General features: G+C 54.9%; 2 protein-coding genes across 2 annotated transcripts in view; one reads left to right on the top strand and one right to left on the bottom strand.

Annotated features, from left to right (window-relative positions):
- Positions 1-71: 71 nt before the first annotated feature.
- LOC136952006 (centrosomal protein of 164 kDa-like) lies at positions 72-15,164 on the top strand. The gene is made up of 28 exons (XM_067246677.1): positions 72-211; positions 717-803; positions 1,272-1,383; positions 1,762-1,996; positions 3,203-3,352; positions 3,580-3,693; positions 3,823-3,900; positions 3,988-4,092; positions 7,918-7,971; positions 8,200-8,277; positions 8,480-8,556; positions 8,666-9,028; positions 9,195-9,326; positions 9,422-9,617; positions 9,774-9,848; positions 9,977-10,099; positions 10,323-10,466; positions 10,574-10,657; positions 10,746-10,814; positions 10,905-11,197; positions 11,419-11,601; positions 11,749-11,914; positions 12,206-12,313; positions 12,599-12,698; positions 13,258-13,599; positions 13,806-13,878; positions 13,975-14,094; positions 14,457-15,164. The coding sequence occupies exons 2-28, from the start codon at positions 722-724 to the stop codon at positions 14,551-14,553; spliced, it is 3,753 nt and encodes a 1,250-aa protein (XP_067102778.1). The 5' UTR covers positions 72-211; positions 717-721; the 3' UTR covers positions 14,554-15,164.
- Positions 15,165-15,212: 48 nt separating this feature from the next.
- sidt2 (SID1 transmembrane family, member 2) overlaps positions 15,213-21,948 on the bottom strand; it is a gene marked incomplete in the record, with an annotated part of 14,968 nt that continues 8,232 nt past the window's right edge. The window contains 16 exon segments of the mRNA XM_067246007.1: positions 15,213-15,984; positions 16,130-16,243; positions 16,457-16,567; positions 16,751-16,856; positions 17,114-17,160; positions 17,274-17,350; positions 18,581-18,650; positions 18,653-18,691; positions 18,774-18,910; positions 19,113-19,230; positions 19,616-19,720; positions 19,722-19,740; positions 19,958-20,031; positions 20,347-20,413; positions 20,558-20,631; positions 20,787-20,902. Of these exon segments, the coding sequence (XP_067102108.1) occupies positions 15,922-15,984; positions 16,130-16,243; positions 16,457-16,567; positions 16,751-16,856; positions 17,114-17,160; positions 17,274-17,350; positions 18,581-18,650; positions 18,653-18,691; positions 18,774-18,910; positions 19,113-19,230; positions 19,616-19,720; positions 19,722-19,740; positions 19,958-20,031; positions 20,347-20,413; positions 20,558-20,631; positions 20,787-20,902 (1,337 nt within the window).

The following is a 21,948-nucleotide window of genomic DNA, read 5'->3' as shown; positions in this document are numbered from 1 at the left end:
ATAGGCGGGTGCTTTATGGTTGCTAGGGGGGCCACAACCGGAAACGGGCTCAAGCGTCCTTAGAAGCGCCATCATCCTGTTGTTGATACTTTTAGCAAGCTAACAAAAGCTAGCTAGCTGTAGTTAATCCTTGTAATGTAAAATGTTTTCAATAATCTAATTCCAGGTTCGTGACTTCTCTTAGGATAGTAAAAACTATCAAGAATAATAGGTAAGTAAATAGTTTTGTTTCATTTAGATGAGCTCGCTGCTTTGCTACTGTTGCTAATCCCTGGTAAATAGTATTAATAGCTAGCTAGCTCTAGCCAGTGCAGCTAACTATTTATTTGGCACGCCAACAATGTCGATGTCAATGTTACTCTACAACAGTAGCAAGTAGCGTCCTCGGCAGCACACTTAACAAGAAAACAACAATAACATTTAGCTTGAAAGGGAGATCGTTTTGTAAATATTTCGCTTCAATTTTCATACAAAATTGCTAACGTTAGAGGCTGCCATTTATTGTAGGCAATCTTGTGCTTAGTTACAGTAACTACCTAGACTGACTACTGTAGTCTACTTCCCTTGGTAATAATCGAAGGTAAATTGCTACATAAGGTCTCTAGGCTTGCTACCGTTAGATTCGGCTAGCAAGTTACCTGGACCACAATAGATTAACCGACTGATTTACCGTTATTTTGCATTGTTGTAACAAATCAGTTCCTCCCCATTCCCAGTAACCATGACAGCAGCTGCTCTTCAGATAGGAGACCAGCTGATCTTGGAAGAAGACTATGATGAGAACTATATCCCCTCTGAACAAGGTACGACTCGATCATGTAGATTGATACCAGTAGTTGCAAGTTGCTATTAGAATACTACACTTCTGATTAAGGCACATATACATGTTTCTCTACAGATCTCTATCCTACATCAGCATCAGTGATGCATAACGTTAGCTATTTAATAGTATTTATACAGTATATATACAGATACATTTGTTTGATGTCAAATACAGAGGAAGCCAATTGCATCATTCATTGCTGTTGTGTATAGTTTATTGGGTGCAACGTTAGTTTAAAATTATTTTGTAATTGTGCACATGGAGTTACCTGGACACTATTACCAACAGTAATTACAAACAGTATTAACATAATGTATTGGATAGAACTGAAGCTAAGTCTACATCCTCTCTGAGGTGCGTGCACATCAGTTTCCAAACTTCAAATATGAAGTCTCATTTGTTTGTTTGTTTGTTTCCTTCCACTCTGCCTTCGCCTCCTCTTTGTCAGAGATCCACGAGTACGCAAGAGAGATTGGCATTGATCCCGATTGTGAGCCGGAACTCCTATGGCTGGCCAGGGAGGGCATCGTGGCCCCACTGCCTGCAGAGTGGAAGCCCTGGTAAGGACGTACTGGAAGCCAGGGTGGGGACTTGCTGACAGGCTGGTGTATTCGTAATGATCCATGGATCTCAGGGAGAGCTCCCTTATTTCAGATTTTTCCAGTATCGACCTCCAAATCATTATGAGTCCCTTGGGAAGTCTGGTAAACCCCAGATCCCCAAAAGCCATGTCTGTGTCACGGAAAGAAAAGAACAGTGTGTGCCTCCTGTCAGACTAGAGCAAAAACACTGCTAGCTACTTCCCATGTGTTCCCACGTGTTTACCTTCACCCACCGATCTCTCTCCCCTCTCCGGGCTCTGAGGTGCTGAAGTGACCCCCTCCTCTCCCCCCTCCCCTCCCATCCCCTCCCCCCCCCTCCTCCCCCCCTCCTGGCAGTCAGGACGTGACGGGGGACGTGTACTACTTCAACTTCTCCTCGGGCCAGTCCACCTGGGACCACCCCTGTGACGAGCAGTACCGCCACCTGGTGGACACGGAGCGCCAGCGCGCCCAGCCGCGGCCCGGTACCGCCGCCGCCACGGGCAGGAAGGACAAGGAGAAGAAGAAGAAAGACAAGAAGGAAAAGAAGGGCAAGAAGAAAAAGGAGGGCGACATTCTCAAGCCCAAAGGGGTAAACAGATTTTGGGGGGTCTATGTTTGAAATACTGTGTATGATTGTGCTGCTCCGCGTGGAAACGTATTAAGGTTGTTCCAGATTAGATTAAAAGTCCCTTGATACAGACCAGTTTTTTTCACCAACCTATCCTCCTGTGAACAGAGTGCAGGAAGGAAGAGCCAGACAGAAATAAGACAGGCAGGCATCCAATCAGAGAGGTCCTCCTCGTCCTCTCTGCAGTCCGACTCCAAACACTCCAACCTTCCCTCACAGAAACCCACAGTGCCAGCCTCCCTGCTCCTTCTCTCCTTGCCCCCCGTGCCCTCCCGCGGCTTGGCCCCCCTGTCCTCTCTCGGCCCCCTGGAGGGCGCTGTCCGCAGTAGCAAGGCCCTGGCAGACGCCCAGGAGATCCTGGGCCACCCTGTCACCTCCTCCAGGGGCGTCTGGGAGGCGCTCCCGGAGAGGCATTCGCAGCTTTCTCCCCTTCTTTCCAAGCCCTTTCCCAGCCCCCCCGTGCTTTCACCCCCCCGGTGCGGTGGCAGTGTGAGCCTGCAGGCCACGAGGGCCTCGGAGTGGGACCAGCGGGTGGACGTGGGCTGTGGCCTGGCTCTCACTTCCCCGGAGGGTAGGGAAACGGAGGTAGACGGAGGTAGTGGACGAGGTGTAGGAGGGAAGGGTAGAGAGTGCCTGTGTTCAGGCCCAGGAGAGGCAGGAGGACCTGGAGGACTGGAGGAAAGTGTGGGGTGCCTTATAGCTGAGCTGGTGGAGGAGTGTCGGTGGGGAGCACAGCGGCGAGCCAGGTGGGTTAAGAGGCGCTGGGAGAGAAGTGGAGATGACTCGGGAGCCTGCTGGGATGCGGAAGACAAGGAGGGCAAAGGTCTCGTCCAGGTCCTGGGGCCTCGCCTCCAGAATCGGCCCGCTGTTCCCCTTTCGGCTTCCCAAACCCCCCTTTCCCCCTCAAACCAGTTATCAGAAAGTCAGAGTATAGGAGAGAACATGGGAGGCCCAGCAGAGCAGGGCAAGGCAGACAGACTTCAGGTAGACCAGCAGCAGGTACGTCCTCAGAAAACAAACGCAAGCAGAACAGAAGTGGATCAACTTTATCTATACCGATTTGATCTTTTATATATCTGGAACGAGTTGCCTCACAGAATACTGGAATGAATATCCCAAGGTTCTAAATGTCGTGTGTGCTTGTGTCCGTGTGTTTTTGCCCTCTAGCCTTTGAGCTCTTCCCGAGGGCCACTGCAGGCTCCGCTGGGAAGCCTGGCCCCTCTGCGGGGTCTGGATGCCTCCTCCGGCCCCATTCCTTCCCTGCGGGGGTCCCTTGGCAGCTCGGGGGGACTGGAGCCCCTCAAGACCCCCTTGGGAGTAAGACTGCACCCCTACTCCCCAAACATCGCCCTATACTGTAGAGCTCACATGCATGACCAACTCCTATTCAAACGGATATGATCGCATTTCATATTTTAGAAATGAACATGAAATAAAAAAACATTATGCATGTCATTGCTCTGATTGAACGAGATCTCTCTGCACTGCCCCCCGCCCCCTCCGACACACACAAACACACCTACCCACTCTCCCCCCACCCCCAGGGCCCTCTGTCCAGCCTGGGCTCCAGTCTGCTGGGGGGCCGGCACGAGGAGCGGGTGTCCCTGTCCCTGCCGGGCCTGGACGACGAGGAGGAGGACAACATGTCAGAGGACGAGGTAGGGGCCTGGTCTGGCTGCAGACGCCGGCTTCTGCACCTCTTCTACATCCTGTCCTCAGTCAGTCGGTCCCAGCCGCCGCTGGGCTGTCGGGTCTGGTCCCGTCTGAGCGTGTTGTTGTGTTCCCAGAGTCCTAGAGGCTCGGCCCGCCTGCTGCAGAACCTCCATCTGGACCTGGACACTCTGGGAGGAGGGCTGCAGTATGAGGTAAACACACTGTGTGTGTGTGTGTGTTAAGACAAGAGTTAGGCACCCTGGCAATGTGTGTGTGTGTTCATTCACTGTGTGCTCCAGGACAGTGAGGCCAGTGTTGCTGCCCCACCCGAGGAGAAGACCGAGCCAGAGCTACAGGACCTGGCGTTGTCTGGAGACCACAGCCCTGATCCCCCTTCCCAACAGGTACACACACACACACGGGTGTGTCTCCGAGCTCTCTTTTACTGTCGCTTTCATGATCTCATTACTCCATGGTCTCCCAGCATGGTCCCAAATTGCGTTGAGTGGCAAGGTCCTAAATATGAGCAATTGTCCCCTCAATATCTAGTTCTACCTAGTAACAGATGTCTGTATCCATAAGCAGACACTGGCTCTGCTCTTATGTTTGGACGATAAATGGACCCCAGCACCCTTATGAAGGACTGCTGGGGGATCTGCTTGGGAAGCATTTCACGTGCTCTGTCATTTCTCTCGTCTCATTCGTCGGTGTGTGACCTCTAACCTTTTTGCCGTTCTGGCTCTTTGTGTCTCTTATCTATCTCTCCCGTGACCTGTGACCTGGATGTGGTTGGTTTGGTAGCTGCTGTGTTGTTGGGACCTGTCCTTCGGCCACGGCTGCCTGTGTGTCTTCCTGTTTGTTGTGCTCTCCTCCTACTGTCACTGCTACTGCTTTGCTGTCTGACTCTCTCGTTGGATGAGGCCCTCGTATCGCTCATGTCACTCCCATCCCCTCTGCACGCGCTCAGTCGTGTGTGTGTATATGTGAGTGTCCGTGTGTGTGAGCGTTACACGTGTATGTCTGTACACACTGTGTGCTGTTTTTCGGACTTTGCCTTAACTTAACTGTGTGTGTTTGTTTGTTTGTTTGTTTGTTGACTTGACTTACCGTTCGGTTCTATCTATGGATTGCATGAGTGGACTGCATGACACTCAGATCCTCTGCGTGGCTCCGGGTCACATTTTGTTGTCCACCCCCCTCCCCTCTTTCTGTCCCTCCCCTGTCCGTGTCTTCTGCACGCCCTCTTTCTCTCTTTCTCTGTGGGATTTCTGCGATCGGCCCCTTCCGAAGGACTCTCTCGGCGGACGACGCCCGCGGCCGTCTCCTCCTGCGGGGAGCAGAGTCCGTAGCGGGACGGGGGCCGGCCCCCCCAGCCCAGCCCCCCTCAGCCCAGCCCCCCAGCCTGCAGGCCTCTCAGACAGGGGGGAGGAGGGAGAGGAAGGGAAAGAGGAGGAGGAGGCTGGAGAGTGGGAGAAGGATGGAGTGAGTGGGGCCCACGGGGAGGAGGAAGGACAAGTGAAGGTCCAGAAAGGGGCCGCAGGGGAGGAGGGGAACGAGGAGGAGGGAGAGGAGGAGGGAGAGGAGGAGGGAGAGGATGGAGAGGCTGAGTTTAGCAAGGGTGTAGAAGAAGAAGAAGAAGAGGGAGAGGAGGAGAGTGGCGTAAAAAGCGAGGAAGAGAATAGAAGGAATGGGGAGGAGATGGAAGGGGCGAAAGAAGGAAAGGAGGAATGCAAGGGTGCGGAAGCCGAGGTCAGCGAGTACGTGCAGGAAGAGGAGAAAGAGGAGGAGGGTGATGAGGTCATAGAGAGGTGTGTGAAGAGCGAGGGAGAGGAGGAGGGTGATGAGGTCATAGAGAGGTGTGTGAAGAGCGAGGGAGAGGAGGAGGATGAGGTCATAGAGAGGTGTGTGAAGAGCGAGGGAGAGGAGGAGGGTGATGAGGTCATAGAGCGGTGTGTGAAGAGCGAGGGAGAGGAGGATGAGGTCATAGAGAGGTGTGTGAAGAGCGAGGGAGAGGAGGAGGGTGATGAGGTCATAGAGAGGTGTGTGAAGAGCGAGGGAGAGGAGGATGAGGTCATAGAGAGGTGTGTGAAGAGCGAGGGAGAGGAGGAGGATGAGGTCATAGAGAGGTGTGTGAAGAGCGAGGGAGAGGAGGAGGATGAGGTCATAGAGAGGTGTGTGAAGAGCGAGGGAGAGGAGGAGGATGAGGTCATAGAGAGGTGTGTGAAGAGCGAGGGAGAGGAGGAGGATGAGGTCGAAGTTGGCAGGGAGGGGAAGGGGGAACAGGATGAGGAGAGAGAGGAGGAAGAAGGGAAGATGGAGGAAAAAGTCAAGGAAGTGAAGAGCGAGGAAGGCCTTGACAAATATGAACAAGATGAAGGAAGTGAGGTCATAGAGAGGTGTGTCAGCAGCAAAGAGAAGGAAGGAGAGGGAGAAGAAAGCGACGAGATCGAAGAACAGTGTGCTAGGAGTGAAGATGAAGAGGGGAAAGGGGAGGAGGGGGGGGAGGAGGAGGAAGTTGCGGAGCGACGCGGACAGAGTGAGGGAGAGGAGGAGCGCGGCGATGAAGGGGAGGAGGAAGAGGCGGAAGAAAGTGAAGAGAAAGTGGAACGATGGGTGCTGAGAGACACGGAAGGGCAAAAACCAGAGGAGGAGGAGGAGGAGAGCGAAGAGGCAGTGGAGAGGTATATGAAAGAGGAGGAGGAGATGGAGGGAAGAGAGGCAGATGAGGCAGAACTGGAAGGAGAGGAGGAGATGGAGGGAAGAGAGGCAGATGAGGCAGAACTGGAAGGAGAGGAGGAGATGGAGGGAAGAGAGGCAGATGAGGCAGAACTGGAAGGAGAGGAGGAGGAGCTAGAGAGATGTTTTGAGAGAGGCCGAAAAGAAAACCAAAAAGCCAGAGCGAAGAACCTCCTTCAGATGGCCAGAAGGCCTGCTCAGTGTCAGGGAGAGGGGGCGGAGGAGGACAGCAACGGAGCCATAGAGAGACGCGCGAAGAGCGAGGACGAGGAGAGGGAGAGAGACGGGGAGGAGGAAGGCGGGGAGGAGAGCGCAGAGGGGAGGCGAGCGGACTCGGGGGACAGCGAAAGCGAGGCAGAGGGAGACGAGGGGAGGCGTGACGACAAGCAAGAGGAGGGCGAAGGCAGGGAGGAGAAAGACGGGCGCGTTCAGGGCCAAAGCGGGAAGGCTAGCGATGAGGGTGAGGGGAAAGAGAGGTGTTCGCCGGGTATAGGACGGGGAACGGACGAACAAGAGGCGAGCCGGGGGAGGGAGGAGGAAGAGGGGGTGGAGAGGTGTGTGCAAAGTCAAGAGGGGGAGCGTGGGGGAGAGGGCCAAGAAAAGGACCAAACCGATGCTGCCTCAGACACGCCAGACCAGGAAGAGGAAGTGATTGAAAGCGTTGAACAGGGAACAGTCCAAGCCGCCGCCCTGGCGCCAGGGAAACCGCCGGACCTAACCTCGTTAGACAGACAGGAAGGGAGCGTTGGCAAGGAGAAGAGCGCGCTCCAAACATGCCCCTCTCTGGCTGAGGTATGGTCCGGTGGTGTGCTCCGGCTGTGTGTCCCACCTGCCTGCGTGCTGCCCGCCCCCCTGCCCCCCCCCCTCCTCTTTACGCCTTCACACGCCTCTGCCCTCCCCGCCCCTCAGACAGGAGGGGGGGCAGCCCTTCACATGCAAGCCCCCTTTCCCCAGAGCGCAGTCTAGCAGTGGGAGATTAAACCAATCGACAGCTCGTCCAGCGAGCCTGCACCCAATCGGTGTCTCCCACTCATGCAACTCGCACCTGTTGACGGTTTCCGTCTCTCCCGGGGGTTCATCAGGCCACGCCTATTTTCTTTACCAATCAGTGGCCACGTCAGTACAGAGCCCAAAACCACCCTGACAACTGACACCCCCCAAGGCAGCGTCTGTGGGCCTCCATGGAGAAACTCCCCTGTCTCAGGCCTTCCTCCCCCCTTCACCCACCCCCCCCGGCAGGCACCTCCCTGGGGTGGTCTCACCCTCTCAGACACCTCTCTCCCGCCTCCAGTCCTGCTGCTCTCTCCTGGCTGCTGTGTGGTAGTGTTGACTAGCGGTCCCTGCCTGTGTGTGTCCGTCACTGGTTACAGCTGGGCGCCTCACTCCTCTTGTCTGCCTTGGTGTGCATATGGGACTGGGGGTGTATACATTTAGAGGTACATTTGAACATACGGTTGTATGTCACTGCTGACTGTGTGTGTGTGTGTCTGCAGTCCGAGGCCAGTGAAAACATAGAGGTGGCTTCATCCTCAACGGACGACATCAAGGTACAGTTAGTAATCTTAGAGAATCAGCGCAGGACTTTGTTACACATTGGGAGGGTATAGCTCAGTGGTTAGAGCTTCAGAGTGCAGATTCATAGATCACAGGGTTCAAATTCCCCACTGTACTGTACATCGCTTTGGATTTAAGTCTGCTAAATGCATACAATGTATTATTCATTGCTATTGTGAAGACGTGAGTCAGGCTAATGGTGTTGCATGTCTTTGTTCCAGACTGGGTTCCGCTCCAAGCTGTCAGAGAAGGTTCTGGACCTGGAAGACCTTTCCCCTGCGGTCAGCCCCTTCCTACAAGTGAGCCCACCTGCCCTATCACAGACTCAGACATCCAATCACAACACCTCTGCATACTTGTCCAAGACCCAGTCACAGTGTAGCAGTTGCCGTACTGCACTGAGCTATCGGACAACCTTCCCTCACTCTCGTCGGTGGGAGTGTCAGATAGCCGCTCCCAACAGTTTGACGAACGGAAGTCTCTCTCCTCTTTTCTCCCCAGGAAAAAGAAGGGAAGGACTCATTCAAGGAGGAGGAAGAGAGGGACGAGAGGAGGAAGAGGGCAGAAGCTGCTGAAAAGTGAGTACTTCAACAACGACACGGCGGCGTAGGCACAGGCCACACAGACCTGTGTTTGCCAAGCAACTCTGTGGGTCCATGAGTGAGTCCCTCCCCTCTCCTCCCTCAGGCGTCTCAAGGCCGCAAGCGTGGAGCTCAGCTCCTCCCAGGCCAGCAGCCCCTCCCACTCCGAGGCGCAGCGCCCGCGTGCCGAGGGGGGCAGCGTGAGCGCCAGTCTGGGGGTCCTCCAGGAGACGGCCAGGGGCAGGCTGGTCCGTGTGCCCCGCGCCCAGCGCCAAGAGGCCCAGAGCCCGACCAGGGACACCCCGGACGAGGAGCGGGAGACGAGGGAGACGGAGAGGCGGGCGGCGGAGGAGAGGGAGCGCGCACGGCGGGACAGGGAGGAGAAGACGAGGGCGCTGGGAGAGGAGCTGAGGAGGGAGGAGGAGGAGGAGGAGCGGAGGCTGAGGGAGGAGAGCGAGGAGAGGGTCAGGTCAGTGTGCTTGAGCCGAGCCGCATAGGAGCCTTGCAACTGTGTCGGCTGGAGACTCTCTGGTGACGCGGGTGCTGCCGCGGGCGTCTGACTCAATGTTGACGCCTTAGGCTGTGTGACACGCCTGGTCATCTCTGGTCTCTGTGTGTGTGTGTGCGCGCTCCAGGGCTCTGAGGCAGCGTCTCCAGGAGAAGGACCGAGGGGAGGAGAGCAGGCTGCGTTTGGAGTCGAAGAGCAGGCTACAGCAGCTGAGAGAGACCGCCCTGAAGGAGAGGGAGAACCAGCAACGCACGCTCAGGTCAGCCCGGCCCCTTCACCACAACGCTCACACACACACCACGGAATAGGACTGGTGACCCTGTGTCTGACTGTCTGTGTGTGTGTGTGTGTCAGAGAGGAGGGGGAGACCGTGCTCAGAGAGCTGCGGGCGGCCCTGGAGGCAGACCGGGGGGCGGAGCTTGAGAACCTGGAGACTCAGAGGAGGCAGAACCTGGAGCGTCTGAAGGCGGAGTCAGAGGAGGAGCTTCGGGCGGAGAGGCGGAGGCTATTGGCCGACAGGGAGGAGCAACTGGACTCCCTCAAACAGGAGGTGAGAATAACGCCCATGCGGTGGGCTAGTCATGCAACCCGAGATGTGAACTATTGACCTCACCGTTGATGACTATATGTGTGGACGTTTAGTCCGGCTGGAGTGTGTGGTGGCCAAGCCTGTGTTGAGGATGTGTGTGTGTGTGTTGTTGTTCAGACCAGAGGCAGTGAAAGAAGGAGGGAGCAGAAGAGCCCTGGCCCAGGCCAGCAGCTGGCAGAGTACCAGAGAGAGGTGAACACACACACTCTCACACACACACACACACACACACACAAGCTAGAAATGTAATAAAATACCCAGAATGTTGTTTGTCTGTGAATTTCTGCCCTGCATCATTCTCCCCGACCGCACATGCCCAGTTGGGTGATGTCATGCAGGAAGTGCGGGAGGAAGTTCAGCGGGACCACAACAGGAAGTTGGAGCAGCTCAGAGACGAGCACCGCAGAGAGCTGAACGCCATCAGAGAGAGACACCTGGACGAGGTCAGACGCCGCTCAGTCTCGGGCCCCCCCCCCCCCCCCTGCCCAGTCACACCTGACTGCAGAGAACATCCACACATCCCAAATCTCTCTCGCTCTCCCGGGTCTCCCTCACTCTTTCTCCCTCTCTCTCTCTCTGTCTGTCTGTCTGTCTCCCTCTCTCCCTCTCTCTCTCTCTCTGTCTGTCTATCTGTCTCTCCCTCTCTCCCTCCCGGCCGTCCTCCAGGAGAGCGTCCAGCGGGAGCGTCTGATGGGCGAGCTGCAGGAGGAGAGAGAGCGCCTGCAGGCCTCCCACAGCACCCAGCTGGAGAGGCTCTCCTCCCAGCTCTCCTCCCAGCTCAGCAAGGCACGACAAACACAAGCCTGCAAGGTTGGGAAAGACACACACACGCGCTCTCTCTCTCTCCCACACACACACAAATCGGTTTCATCCTTCTTGTCCTCCTCCTGTTTGTGTGTGTGTGTGTGTTTTTTCAGGAGGCAGACCTGCAGGAGCTGTCAGACAAGTTGAAGCTGAGAGCCAGGGACATAAAGAGCCAGGAGGTCATGCTGCAGACCAGGGTAATCAAACACAGATTCACGTGCCGCCCACCCACTCGTACACTCACCACGGTTCCTTACCAGACCCCTCATGTGACCTGCTCTCCAGGCCGCAGACCTGAAGAAGAGGAGGAGCCAACTTGGAGAGGAGGAGGGAGAGGTGGACCGAGGACTGGAGGTGAAGATTCACGTTCTCTCCATCCTCATCGTCATAATCCTCACTATCTGCTGTTGTCCTCTTGATGCTGATGTGTGTGTGTGATTCCAGGGTCTGTCACGGGTGATGCAGGAGAGAGATGGACTGAGGGAGGATCTGGAGAGGGCGAGGGAGGAGAGAGACAGAGCCAGGCAGGACGCGGAGCGAGCAAAGGAGGAGCGGGCCCAGGCACTGGAGGAGGTGGAGAGGATGAGAGGGGAGAGGGAGAAGGCGAGGGAGGAGGTGGAGAGGATGAGAGGGGAGAGGGAGAAGGCGAGGGAGGAGGGCAGGAGGATGAAGGAGGACAGGGACCAGCTGGAGAGCAAGGTGGAGCTGCTGCAGGAGCGACTCAGCCGGACAGTCAGGTGCTGCGCGCTCACACGCACACACACACACACACACACATGCCTACACACACATACACACAAAATACACACATACACATGTAACACAGACACACACACTTGCATGCACACAATCTCTCCGACCTCGCAACTACCTCATGGTTAACCCATGGAGCTTTGCACGGAATTCTTCAAACGTCCATTCAAGCATGACGTCAGTAACCGTTGTGCTGTGGCTGCAGTGATCTGGAGAAGAGCGAGGTCAAGAGGGTCCCTCCCAGAGCCAGCAGTGTCCTGAGACAGGAGGAGGAGGAGAGGGCACCAGCGCCCTCTAGTGACGACAGACAGAAGTCCCTCCGTCTGCAGGACCTGGAGGACCACCCTCTCTCCCCCCTCCCCGTGTCCAGCGACAGCAGCCTGGAAGAGTGAGGAAACGCAAGCGTGTGTGTGTGCGTGCATGACTGTTATGGAGAGTACTTTTTTACTGACTTTTTCCTCTATTCCTTCATCCCCCTCTCTCTCCCTCCCTCCCTCCGTCTCCTCCCCTTCTCCCCCTCCGACCCTCCCGCCAGCCTGCGTCAGTACATCTCCAACGAGGGCATGTCCATTCACAAAGCCCGCCAGTTCCTGGACAGGGAGAACGGCCGCCTGAGCAAGAGACAGTCAGCGCTGCAGGCAGCCCAGTCCAGCTGCCCTCAGGACCCCAGCACTCAGGAGATGTTCCGGAACCTGCAGCAGGTAAGAGTAAGTGTGACTCCTCCCCTCTCCCAGCTTCTAATCAGGCCTTCAGTGAGATACGTAACGACAGCTCACCCACGTTGATGCTTGTCTTCATGATTCCCTTTTTTCTTCTTTCTCTTCTTCCCCATATTTCCTTGTCTTTATGGCCGCCTGGCTCTTCTACTATTATCTCTCTCTCTCTTTCTCTCTCTCTCTCTCTCTATTTCTCTCTTTCTTTCTCTCTCTCTCTCTCTCTCTCTCTCTCTCTCTCTCTCTCTATTTCTCTCTCTCTCCCTCTCCCTCTCCCAGGAGGCCACTGAAGTGGAGAACTTGATGTTGACCATCCAGAGGGGGAACGTTCTCCTGAGGACCAAAGAGGAGAAACTGCAGCAGCTGGAGAACTCCGTGGTGGAGGAGGTAGCTACCCGCGCTACACACAGACCACACCAAACACCCAGAATGTCAGCCCAGCGTGAGCCGTAGGCCCGTACACGGAACCAAGGCTGTTGCATTGTCTTAGTGAGAGCCTCCCGTGCCTAGCAGGTAACCCCCCCACACACACACTCTCCCCCCCAGCCTCTGCTGGACCCTCTCGCCTATCCCTCTCAGCTGAAGCATCAGTCAGGGCCCTCCACACGTGAAACAGAGCGATATGAGAGTGTGTGTGTGTGTGTGTCAGTGACTCCCCCGTCTCTGCCCCAGCCTCTGTCTGAAGAGCTGGCCAGGATGTCCGCCGACAGGAAGGTGACGTTCGACGTGTCCGACTCGGACCTGAGCAGCGTGGACGTCCACAACGGCACCGGTGAGACGAGCGCCCGCTCCTGTTCTGCCCCCCCCCCCCCCCCCCCCCCCCCCCACACACACACACACACACACAGGCCGTGTTTCACACCCTCATTACTGCCAAGTCTGCGATTATTGTGTCAATCCAATTAAGATGATTAAAATATTGTGACAACTGCCTTTAATGCGGTAGTTTACGTGTGTCAAATATTTACCAGAAAGCGGGAATCTCAGATTAGCTATTACAGTCTTTGCGCGGAGCTTTGACAAGGTCTTTCTTCGTGGAATCTGCACAATTTTCCACACTACACTTCCATCATCATCAAAGGCGTTCGTAAACCTCGCCATGCTCTGAAGGCCTCATAAAAGACGGGAGTACTCCACACACGGCATATTATGCTTACTTAAGCATACCAACATTAACATGAATCACTTCATGTGTGCTCCACTTTACACTTTTCTGTTTCCTTGATCACACCACTAACATTCACGCCATTATTACTATATCTATATTTCTTTCTCTCTCTCTCCCTCTCTCTCTCTCTGTCTCCTCCCCTCCTTCTCTTCTCTCTCTCCAGGCACCCCCCCTACTGTTCCGGCCAAGGTGCAGCAGTTGACGGAGTCCCTGCAGCAGATCTCAGGGCAGCTCAACACGGTTCTGGGGGCGCTGGGGTCCCTGGCCCAGAGGCAGGCCCCGTACGCCCCCTTACCCCTCCCCTTGCTCCGGGTCACCCCTACTCCCACCCCCCTGTCCTTCTCCCAGCCCCTGGCATCCCCCTCGCTGGGCCTCTCCGGACCCTCCTGGGCCTGGGGCCCCCACACCACCGCCCTCCACATGCCCGGCACCACCCCCACCGCGGGGCCTCCTCTACGGGGGGCCGACGGCCTGCTAAGCAGCCGCTGGACCAAGCTGTTCCCTGGTACACTGGTTCATTGCTCTCTCTATCTCCCTTTTAAGCTGCCACCCCGTCATGTTAGGTTAGGTTATGTTACATCACGTTATGCTTTGTTAACGCAGACTTGAGAGTTTTCGTTGTTGTTGCGTGAGGTGATCAGCGGCCTGAAAAGGTTACTGGTTAAGATGACTGCTTACGATGTGTGTGTGTGTGTGTGGTGCCTGGTCTAGGGGCAGCTGTGGAGCCCATGGCCTCCAGCACTCTAAGGACCAGCTCTGTCTACTCAGGGTACACTCCTGCCAGGTAAGCAGGTCCCAACATCAACACCTCGGCTGGCACTCAGTCATGTCCAGGTCATGCTGAGGGTTGTGTGTGTGCGTGGGTACGCGTGTGTTGCAGTGAGCAGGCTCGTAGCCTGGCGTCCAGCCAGAGGTCAGTGGAGGTGGATGGACAGAGGCTGCAGGGGCTGATAGACGGCAACAAGAAATGGCTGGAGACACGCAGAAAAGATCCCACTGTGTATCCTCTAACGTCTTCACACTCACACACACACACACACAAGATCCCACTGTGTATCCTCTAACGTCTTCACACACACACACACACACACAAGATCCCACTGTGTATCCTCTAACGTCTTCACACACACACACACACACAAGATCCCACTGTGTATCCTCTAACGTCTTCACACACACACACACACAAGATCCCACTGTGTATCCTCTAACGTCTTCACACACACACACACACACACACACACACAAGATCCCACTGTGTATCCTCTAACGTCTTCACACACACACACAAAAGATCCTCCCTTTCTTGATAGATTGTCTTCGTCTGTGTCAAAGTTGGCCTTAACCAGTGACCTTTTTCAGGCCGCTTTTAACACGTTATCGAACCCCCGCCACCATGAGTGGCTTAGTCCAGCTGGGTCTGGATGACAACAACCAGATTAAAGTCTACCATTACTGAGGAGTGGCCCACTGTGGGGGGGGGGGGGGGGGCAGCAGGGACCAAGGAACCACAACAAGCACAACCAGCAGTACTGTCACTGCAACGATATACTTATGAAGGGCTATTGTGGACCAGGGCTGGAACATTCACTTAGTCACACAGAGATCTGAGGGCAGTGTGGAGTCGTACAGGCCCAACACGTCAAGGCTGTCTGCCATACAGCAAAGTCATTCCATTCTGCTGGTTGACGTGAGGGATTTGTGCTGAGAGCCGACACAGCACAAGGTCCCTTGCTGTGGCCTGCCAGGAGCCTGCCTGGACACCTCGGTGTCACGCAGCGGGGAGCAGCTGTCAGTCACGTCACCTACTGGGGCTTCATGTTGCACTGCTGAGACCATGGGGAGGGACGCGCTGCGCCTGTCAAAGCGTCAGGATGGCGTTAAAGGGTTGTTTTCATGGAAGCCATCTTGGGAGAACTTCTGGGGTACATGACTGTCACCCAAGTAAACTGTACTATCAGAAACACCCCCTCTGGGTCCCTGTTAGTACGTAGACCTGTACAGTACGTGTGCTTTTTACCAGTATTTTTTTATCAGAATTATTTTAATAAATGTAAAGTGGTGTATATTGCTAAATATCTGTGATTTCTGACAATCATATACACACACACACAAGTATAGTATTTATTTTAGACAAAACCTTTATTTGGTAACCATTTCTTTACATTGCTCTGGACTAAGATAATTTCTTTCACATTGTAGAGTGCAAACATGTTTTTCCATATAGGGCCGTTTACATTTGAACTAATATACAATCGTCGTACTTGTCTTCATCCCAGGAATCCAGAGTGTAACACACGTGTAACACGCGTGTACTGTAGAAACGTGATCAGAACACCAAAGGCCACTGACAAGACTGGACACGGAAACACTTCTCCCACACACACACACACACACACGCAGGCGCGCCCGGATTACAAACACACAGCGTAAAAAGAGAGTTTACACCCAGCGAGTTCAAAATGCACTGATGACGTTGCAGGTAAATCACGACAGTATAAAATAAGTTAACTGGGAACCGTTTATAGAGCTCATCGACAAAGTGGACGGGAGCACGACAGGAAAATCAATGGCAGCGACAGAGTCAAGCTCGCATGATTGGCACGCAAAGTGTCCACACACACACACACACACAGGCTCCAGCTTTGGGGGGAGAGGGGGAGGGAGCGCCGTCCTTTCCCCCGGCCTCTGATTGGCTGTGGGAGAGGCTGAGGGGGAAGCGGCCAATTGCAGTCAGGGAGGGAGGGAGGTACTGGACGTCTCAGCGCACCGCTGGGTCCCCATTGGCCAGTGTCGAGACGTTAAGGCGGAGTCTGGCGCTTCTCTCTCAGAAGACGAAGATCTTGTCCCTCTGGACTGAGTCCAGGTCGTCATCCATGGTTAGGAGAACCTGAAGGACAGGTGAGAGGACAGCTGTCAGAGGGCCGGGACAGGAGGAGACACCTGACACACACGCATCCGACACACACACACACGCTCACTCACTAGGACACGCTTTAACAGACACGCGTTTAATCAATCCCACACTGCCTCACCAGGAAGGAGCCGAACATGGCGATGGAGGACAAGAAGTGCCAGATGTCGTGGTCGTCGAAGAAGGAGAGCAGGATGCACTCCCGGTTGTGCTCTCGAGACTCGGCGGGAGTTTTCTAAAGGGGGGGGGGAGGGGCATAAGAGATGACAGAAGTCAGGGTCATGCTGGCGCCATGCGACAAAGCTGTTACAATTCTTGTAGCACATGACGTTGTTCTAGCGACGAACTCGGCGGAGTGTGACCGAACTTTAGCAGTGTGCGCTGGGCAGTAATATTGTGAGTTATGTGTGCTGTGTGTGTGCGCTGTGTGTGTGTGTGCGTTACACACCTGCCAGGTGCTGAGTCCCTGGAAGAAGAAGAAGAGAGCGAAGCCCCAGACGACCGCCGTGAAGAGAACACACACCAGGGCCAGACACTTGATCCTCTCCCCACTCCGCAGCTGCACACACACACACACACACACACAATCGGAAACAAATTCATAATGACAGCATCCGCGTGGGCACACACATGAAAATGCTCTGTTAGAATGAAATTCATCCTGACAGTGTCACACGGGTTGTCGGGAACAAATTCATCGTGGCAGCGCGCACGCACACACACACACACTACGTCGGCTCACCTTCATGATGATGTAGAAGGCAAAGTACAGGAGCAGGTTACAGATGCCGATGGCCAGAAGATACGAGGCAAAGTCATTGGGCCTCTCTAGCAGTCCATACGCAGCACTACACACACACACACACACACACACACGTCTGTGAGTGACGAGTGGGCTTCCAGAGCTTCGAACAGCGTCTGTGGGTGTGTGAGGATGACTTCACAGTAACAGCGCACTGCCTCTCCAGCTGGGTGACTCAGGGCCGGTGGACTCAGTGAGGCGCTTCATTGTCCACAATATGACACCACATAAAGGATGACATGGGAGTGTGTGTGTGTGTGTGTGGTTATTTGTTGAGGAAGGTAGATGGTGTCCTGTACTCACAGAGACCAGTTCACAATGTTCCCCATTACGAGCAGCACCATACGGTCCTAGTACACAACACACACACACACAATGGTGAAGGTCTGGTAAGTGAAGGTGACGTTTTTATATAAATTGCTCTCCATTACAACAAGATGAAATGTGCCGTTCTTGTACTCACGATGTACATGGGTCCGCTGCACTGTCTGATACAGTCAGTGTAGATGACGTACACTATCCTACGCAGGACCCCAGAGTCTGAAACACAACACAGCCACACTGTCTACACAGCCTCCATCAGGACTAACCTTTACCCCAGCTCTTACCCAGCCTCCATCAGGACTAACCTCTACCCCAGCTCTTACCCAGCCTCCATCAGGACTAACCTCTACCCCAGCTCTTACCCAGCCTCCATCAGGACTAACCTTTACCCCAGCCTCCATCAGGACTAACCTTTACCCCAGCTCTTACCCAGCCTCCATCAGGACTAACCTTTACCCCAGCTCTTACCCAGCCTCCATCAGGACTAACCTTTACCCCAGCTCTTACCCAGCCTCCATCAGGACTAACCTTTACCCCAGCTCTTACCCAGCCTCCATCAGGACTAACCTCTACCCCAGCTCTTACCCAGCCTCCATCAGGACTAACCTCTACCCCAGCTCTTACCCAGCCTCCACCAGGACTAACCTCTACCCCAGCTCTTACCCAGCCTCCATCAGGACTAACCTTTACCCCAGCTCTTACCCAGCCTCCATCAGGACCAATCTCTACCCCAGCTCTTACCCAGCTCTCATCAGGACTAACCTCTACCCCAGCTCTTACCCAGCCTCTACCCCCAGCTCTTACCCAGCCTCCACCAGGACTAACCTCTACCCCAGCTCTTACCCAGCCTCCATCAAGGACTAACCTCTACCCCCAGCTCTTACCCAGCCTCTACCCCAGCTCTTACCCAGCCTCCACCAGGACTAACCTCTACCCCCAGCTCTTACCCAGCCTCTACCCCAGCTCTTACCTAGCCTCCACCAGGACTAACCTCTACCCCAGCTCTTACCCAGCCTCTACCCCCAGCTCTTACCCAGCCTCCATCAGGACCAACCTCTACCCCAGCTCTTACCCAGCCTCCATCAGGACTAACCTCTACCCCAGCTCTTACCCAGCCTCTACCCCAGCTCTTACCCAGCCTCCACCAGGACTAACCTCTACCCCAGCTCTTACCCAGCCTCCATCAGGACTAACCTCTACCCCAGCTCTTACCCAGCCTCTACCCCAGCTCTTACCCAGCCTCCACCAGGACTAACCTCTACCCCAGCTCTTACCCAGCCTCGTACCCCAGCTCTTACCCAGCCTCTACCCCAGCTCTTACCCAGCCCTCCACCAGGACTAACCTCTACCCCAGCTCTTACCCAGCCTCTACCCCAGCTCTTACCTAGCCTCCACCAGGACTAACCTCTACCCCAGCTCTTACCCAGCCTCTACCCCAGCTCTTACCCAGCCTCCAGCGGCCCATGTAGTAGAGCTGTGTGCTGAGCAGCATAGTGGCCAGGATGTGGATGACAGAGAGAAGACGATCCAGAACACCATGTTGCCCTTCCCAAACACCTGCACACCACAAGGGAACACTCAGGATTCTGGAGCACGAGGGGAGGTGACTGTGTGTGTCTGTGTGTGTGTGTGTCCTCACCACTCCCAGCACAGAGAAGAAGATGACAGCAGCGAGGCAGGCGTAGGCCGTGTAGGCGCTGGCGTTGATGTCCGGGTGTCTTTTCTGGTACAGCTTCAGCATGCACAGGCCCGCAATCATGTACATGAAGGAGGTGTCTGAACGGACACAGGAACAACACACGCCCGTTTCACTGGCTCACAAACACAGTACGATTCATCGTCAGACCATAGAGTCCAGAGGCAAGCTTCCAGTGGCCAGGGTGGTTGCCCTAGTAACCCACTGACTAAGCTAAAAAGCTGGTGAACATAACGTTTCTAGACGTATCTGTCTAGACGTATCTGTCTCGACGTATCTTACCAAACTGGAAGTTGGTGTAGTTGGGGCAGACGTGATAGCAGGCGCTCAGTAAACCCTCCATCATCAGAGCCGTGCCCATGGCATAGAACAGACCAAAGTGCTTGGGGATGCCACACTCCTACAGGGAGGGAGGGAGGGAGGGAGGGAGGGAGGGAGGGAGGGAGGGGAGGGAGGGAGGGAGGGAGGGAGGGAGGGGAGGGAGGGAGGGAGGGATGGGAGGGAGGGAGGAGGGGAGGGAGGGAGGGAGGGAGGGAGGGAGGAGGAGGGGAGGGAGGGAAAGTGACATCCAGTAGAATCAAGTTAAACCGGGGTCAGAGGATAACATATTCCCATTGAATCAGTGAGTCCTCCTCATCCTCCTCCACCTGCCTCCCTCTCCTTCTTCCTTGCCCTCTCCTTCACCCTTTCATTCGTCTTCTCGCTCTCCGCTTTCTTTCTCCTCCCACCTCTCCCCGCTCCCATCCCTCCCTCCCCCCCCCGCCCCCCTCCTCTCCATGTCCTACATGCGCGTTGAGTTCGTTGCGTAAGAGTGCTCGCTGGTGCACGATGTCTCTCTTCAACACAATGAGCAGGAAGAGGAGGCCCAGCATCACGTAACCAAGGTTACTAAAGGATGTTGTTGAAGGAACTGCAAAAGAGAACGGGCTGGACCATGAGTGGCATTCACCGTTCGTGTTTGCACAAATGCACATTCACACAAACATGCACAACAACGTTGCGACGCTTTTATCTGAGGCAACACACATAAGTACAGCACCAAAGTCAAGGAAATAGTGCAAAGTAACCACATCTCAGCTAGCAGGCATTCATCACAGCTACACACGCACGCACGCACGCACACACACCTCAGAGCCCCCAGAGGATGAGCACACAGGAAGTTGTAGTAGCAGATGTCTTGATTTCCTGTCACGTTGACAACCTGAGGGAGAGGAGATACGCATCAGGGTCTACAGGAGCAGTGTTGATCTGAGACAGGGCTGGAGGCTAGCTGTCCTTCAAGGGGCAGCACTGTCCCTGGAGCTTGGTGTTAGGTGGTGAGGGGCAGTGGGTGTCCAGAAAGGGACTGGGGTGTTGGGTAGTGTCTGTGCCTGGAGAGAGATTGGGTAGTGCCTGTCTGGGGAGAATGATTGGTGTTGGGGTATAATGTGTTTGGACAGGGAGTGGGTGGTGTTGGGCAGTGTGTGATTGGACAGGAAGTGGGGGGTGTTAGGTTTGTGTGTAGCGTCTGCAGTACCGTCTGATAAGTGATGACCAGCTGAACAACAGGGAGCGCATAGAACACACCAATGGTGGCAATGTTCCTGCAGAGAGAGAGAGAGAGAGAGAGGGAGATGGAGAGACACATCAGGACCAGCCCTTCACTCTGGCCCTAGACATGGATGTTAACCCCCTCCCCTCCCCCGCACACCAAGCCTGTGTTCCCCCTCTCCCCGTCAGCCACTCACCAGAAATAGATTTGGTACTTCTTACTGAGGACCCTCTTGTCCTTGCGGGCCAGGTCGGACACGCACAGGTACTTCTGCATGTCGGGGGGGAGAGGGATGCCACACAGCATGGTTACAATGTTATCCAAACCGTTGCATGTGATGGGTGCTTGGCACCTGTACTACGACTTGGGATCTTGTTGTGGTTGGAGTGGGGTGCTGGCAGGTGTTGGGAGGTGTGAGGACTGACCTTGGTGCGGACGATGTTCTTGTCGGAGTCGATGTCGGCCAGCGTGTCGTAGTCGTCCTCCTCCACGGAGCTCAGGGACTCCTGGCGAACCCGCCCCACGCTCTCCAGGGAGCGATCTGATTGGGGGAGGCAGGGCGGAGAGAGCCAGAGAGGAGAGAGAGTGACTGACAGTTCCGTTTTCCAGGGTATGCTTGCACGGTTGTATTCCCGGGAATTTGTAGAGAAGTATCATATTCAGATATCTTTTACGATTGATTTTGGCCTTTGGTAACTCTGGAAACTCCCAAAATTTGGTCTTTGCAGGCGTTTACATTCCGATTCCATCATTGTGTATACTGGCAGGCATGATTGACAGCACACAGATCTATGTTCCACAGATGGTAGATTATGATGAGGATCTCATGTAAACCAGGTATTGGACCGCAAAACGGAGAGATTTGATAGGTCATTTAAGTGTGATTGGTAAAGGGAAAGCAGGTGGGATTGGTCAAGAGGCTAGGCAGTGTGTCACCAAGCGGATGGCTACATGGTGGTGCGTGAGGATTGGTCCTGCGTTTGAAGGGCTCCTGTCCTGATGAACACAAAATACATGGACCTATAACAGACAAGAGCACTCCGAACCGCCAGCAGTAGTGAGGCTTGAGGGGAAAACGTGACAAGAGATATGGCCCTCGACTTGAGATGAAGAGAGACGGGCTGGATGTTCTGCTCCAGCATGTCTGTGTGAGGGACGTACACTATCCTGAGTGTGTAAATGTCATGGTATTTCCTGTGTGTGAGTGTGGGGGGTGGGGGGGGGGGGCATACAGTATATGCAGTGTGTGGGGGGTGGGGGGCATACAGTATATGCAGTGTGTGGGGGGGTGTGGGGGGGGCAATACAGTATATGCAGTGTGTGGGGGGTGGGGGGGGCATACAGTATATGCAGTGTGTGGGGGGGGTGGGGGGGCATACAGTATATGCAGTGTGTGGGGGGTGGGGGGGCATACAGTATATGCAGTGTGTGGGGGGGTGGGGGGGGCATACAGTATATGCAGTGTGTGGGGGTGGGGGGGCATACAGTATATGCAGTTGTGGTGGGGGTGGGGGGGCATACAGTATATGCAGTGTGTGGGTGGGTGGGGGGGCATACAGTATATGCACTGTGGTGGGGGAATCTAGT

Source organism: Osmerus mordax, chromosome 11 (assembly GCF_038355195.1).
Source record: "Osmerus mordax isolate fOsmMor3 chromosome 11, fOsmMor3.pri, whole genome shotgun sequence".
Classification (NCBI taxonomy): Eukaryota; Metazoa; Chordata; class Actinopteri; order Osmeriformes; family Osmeridae; genus Osmerus; species Osmerus mordax.
The sequence above is the reverse complement of the archived record's forward strand: the minus strand, read 5'-3'. Positions and strand labels throughout refer to the sequence as shown.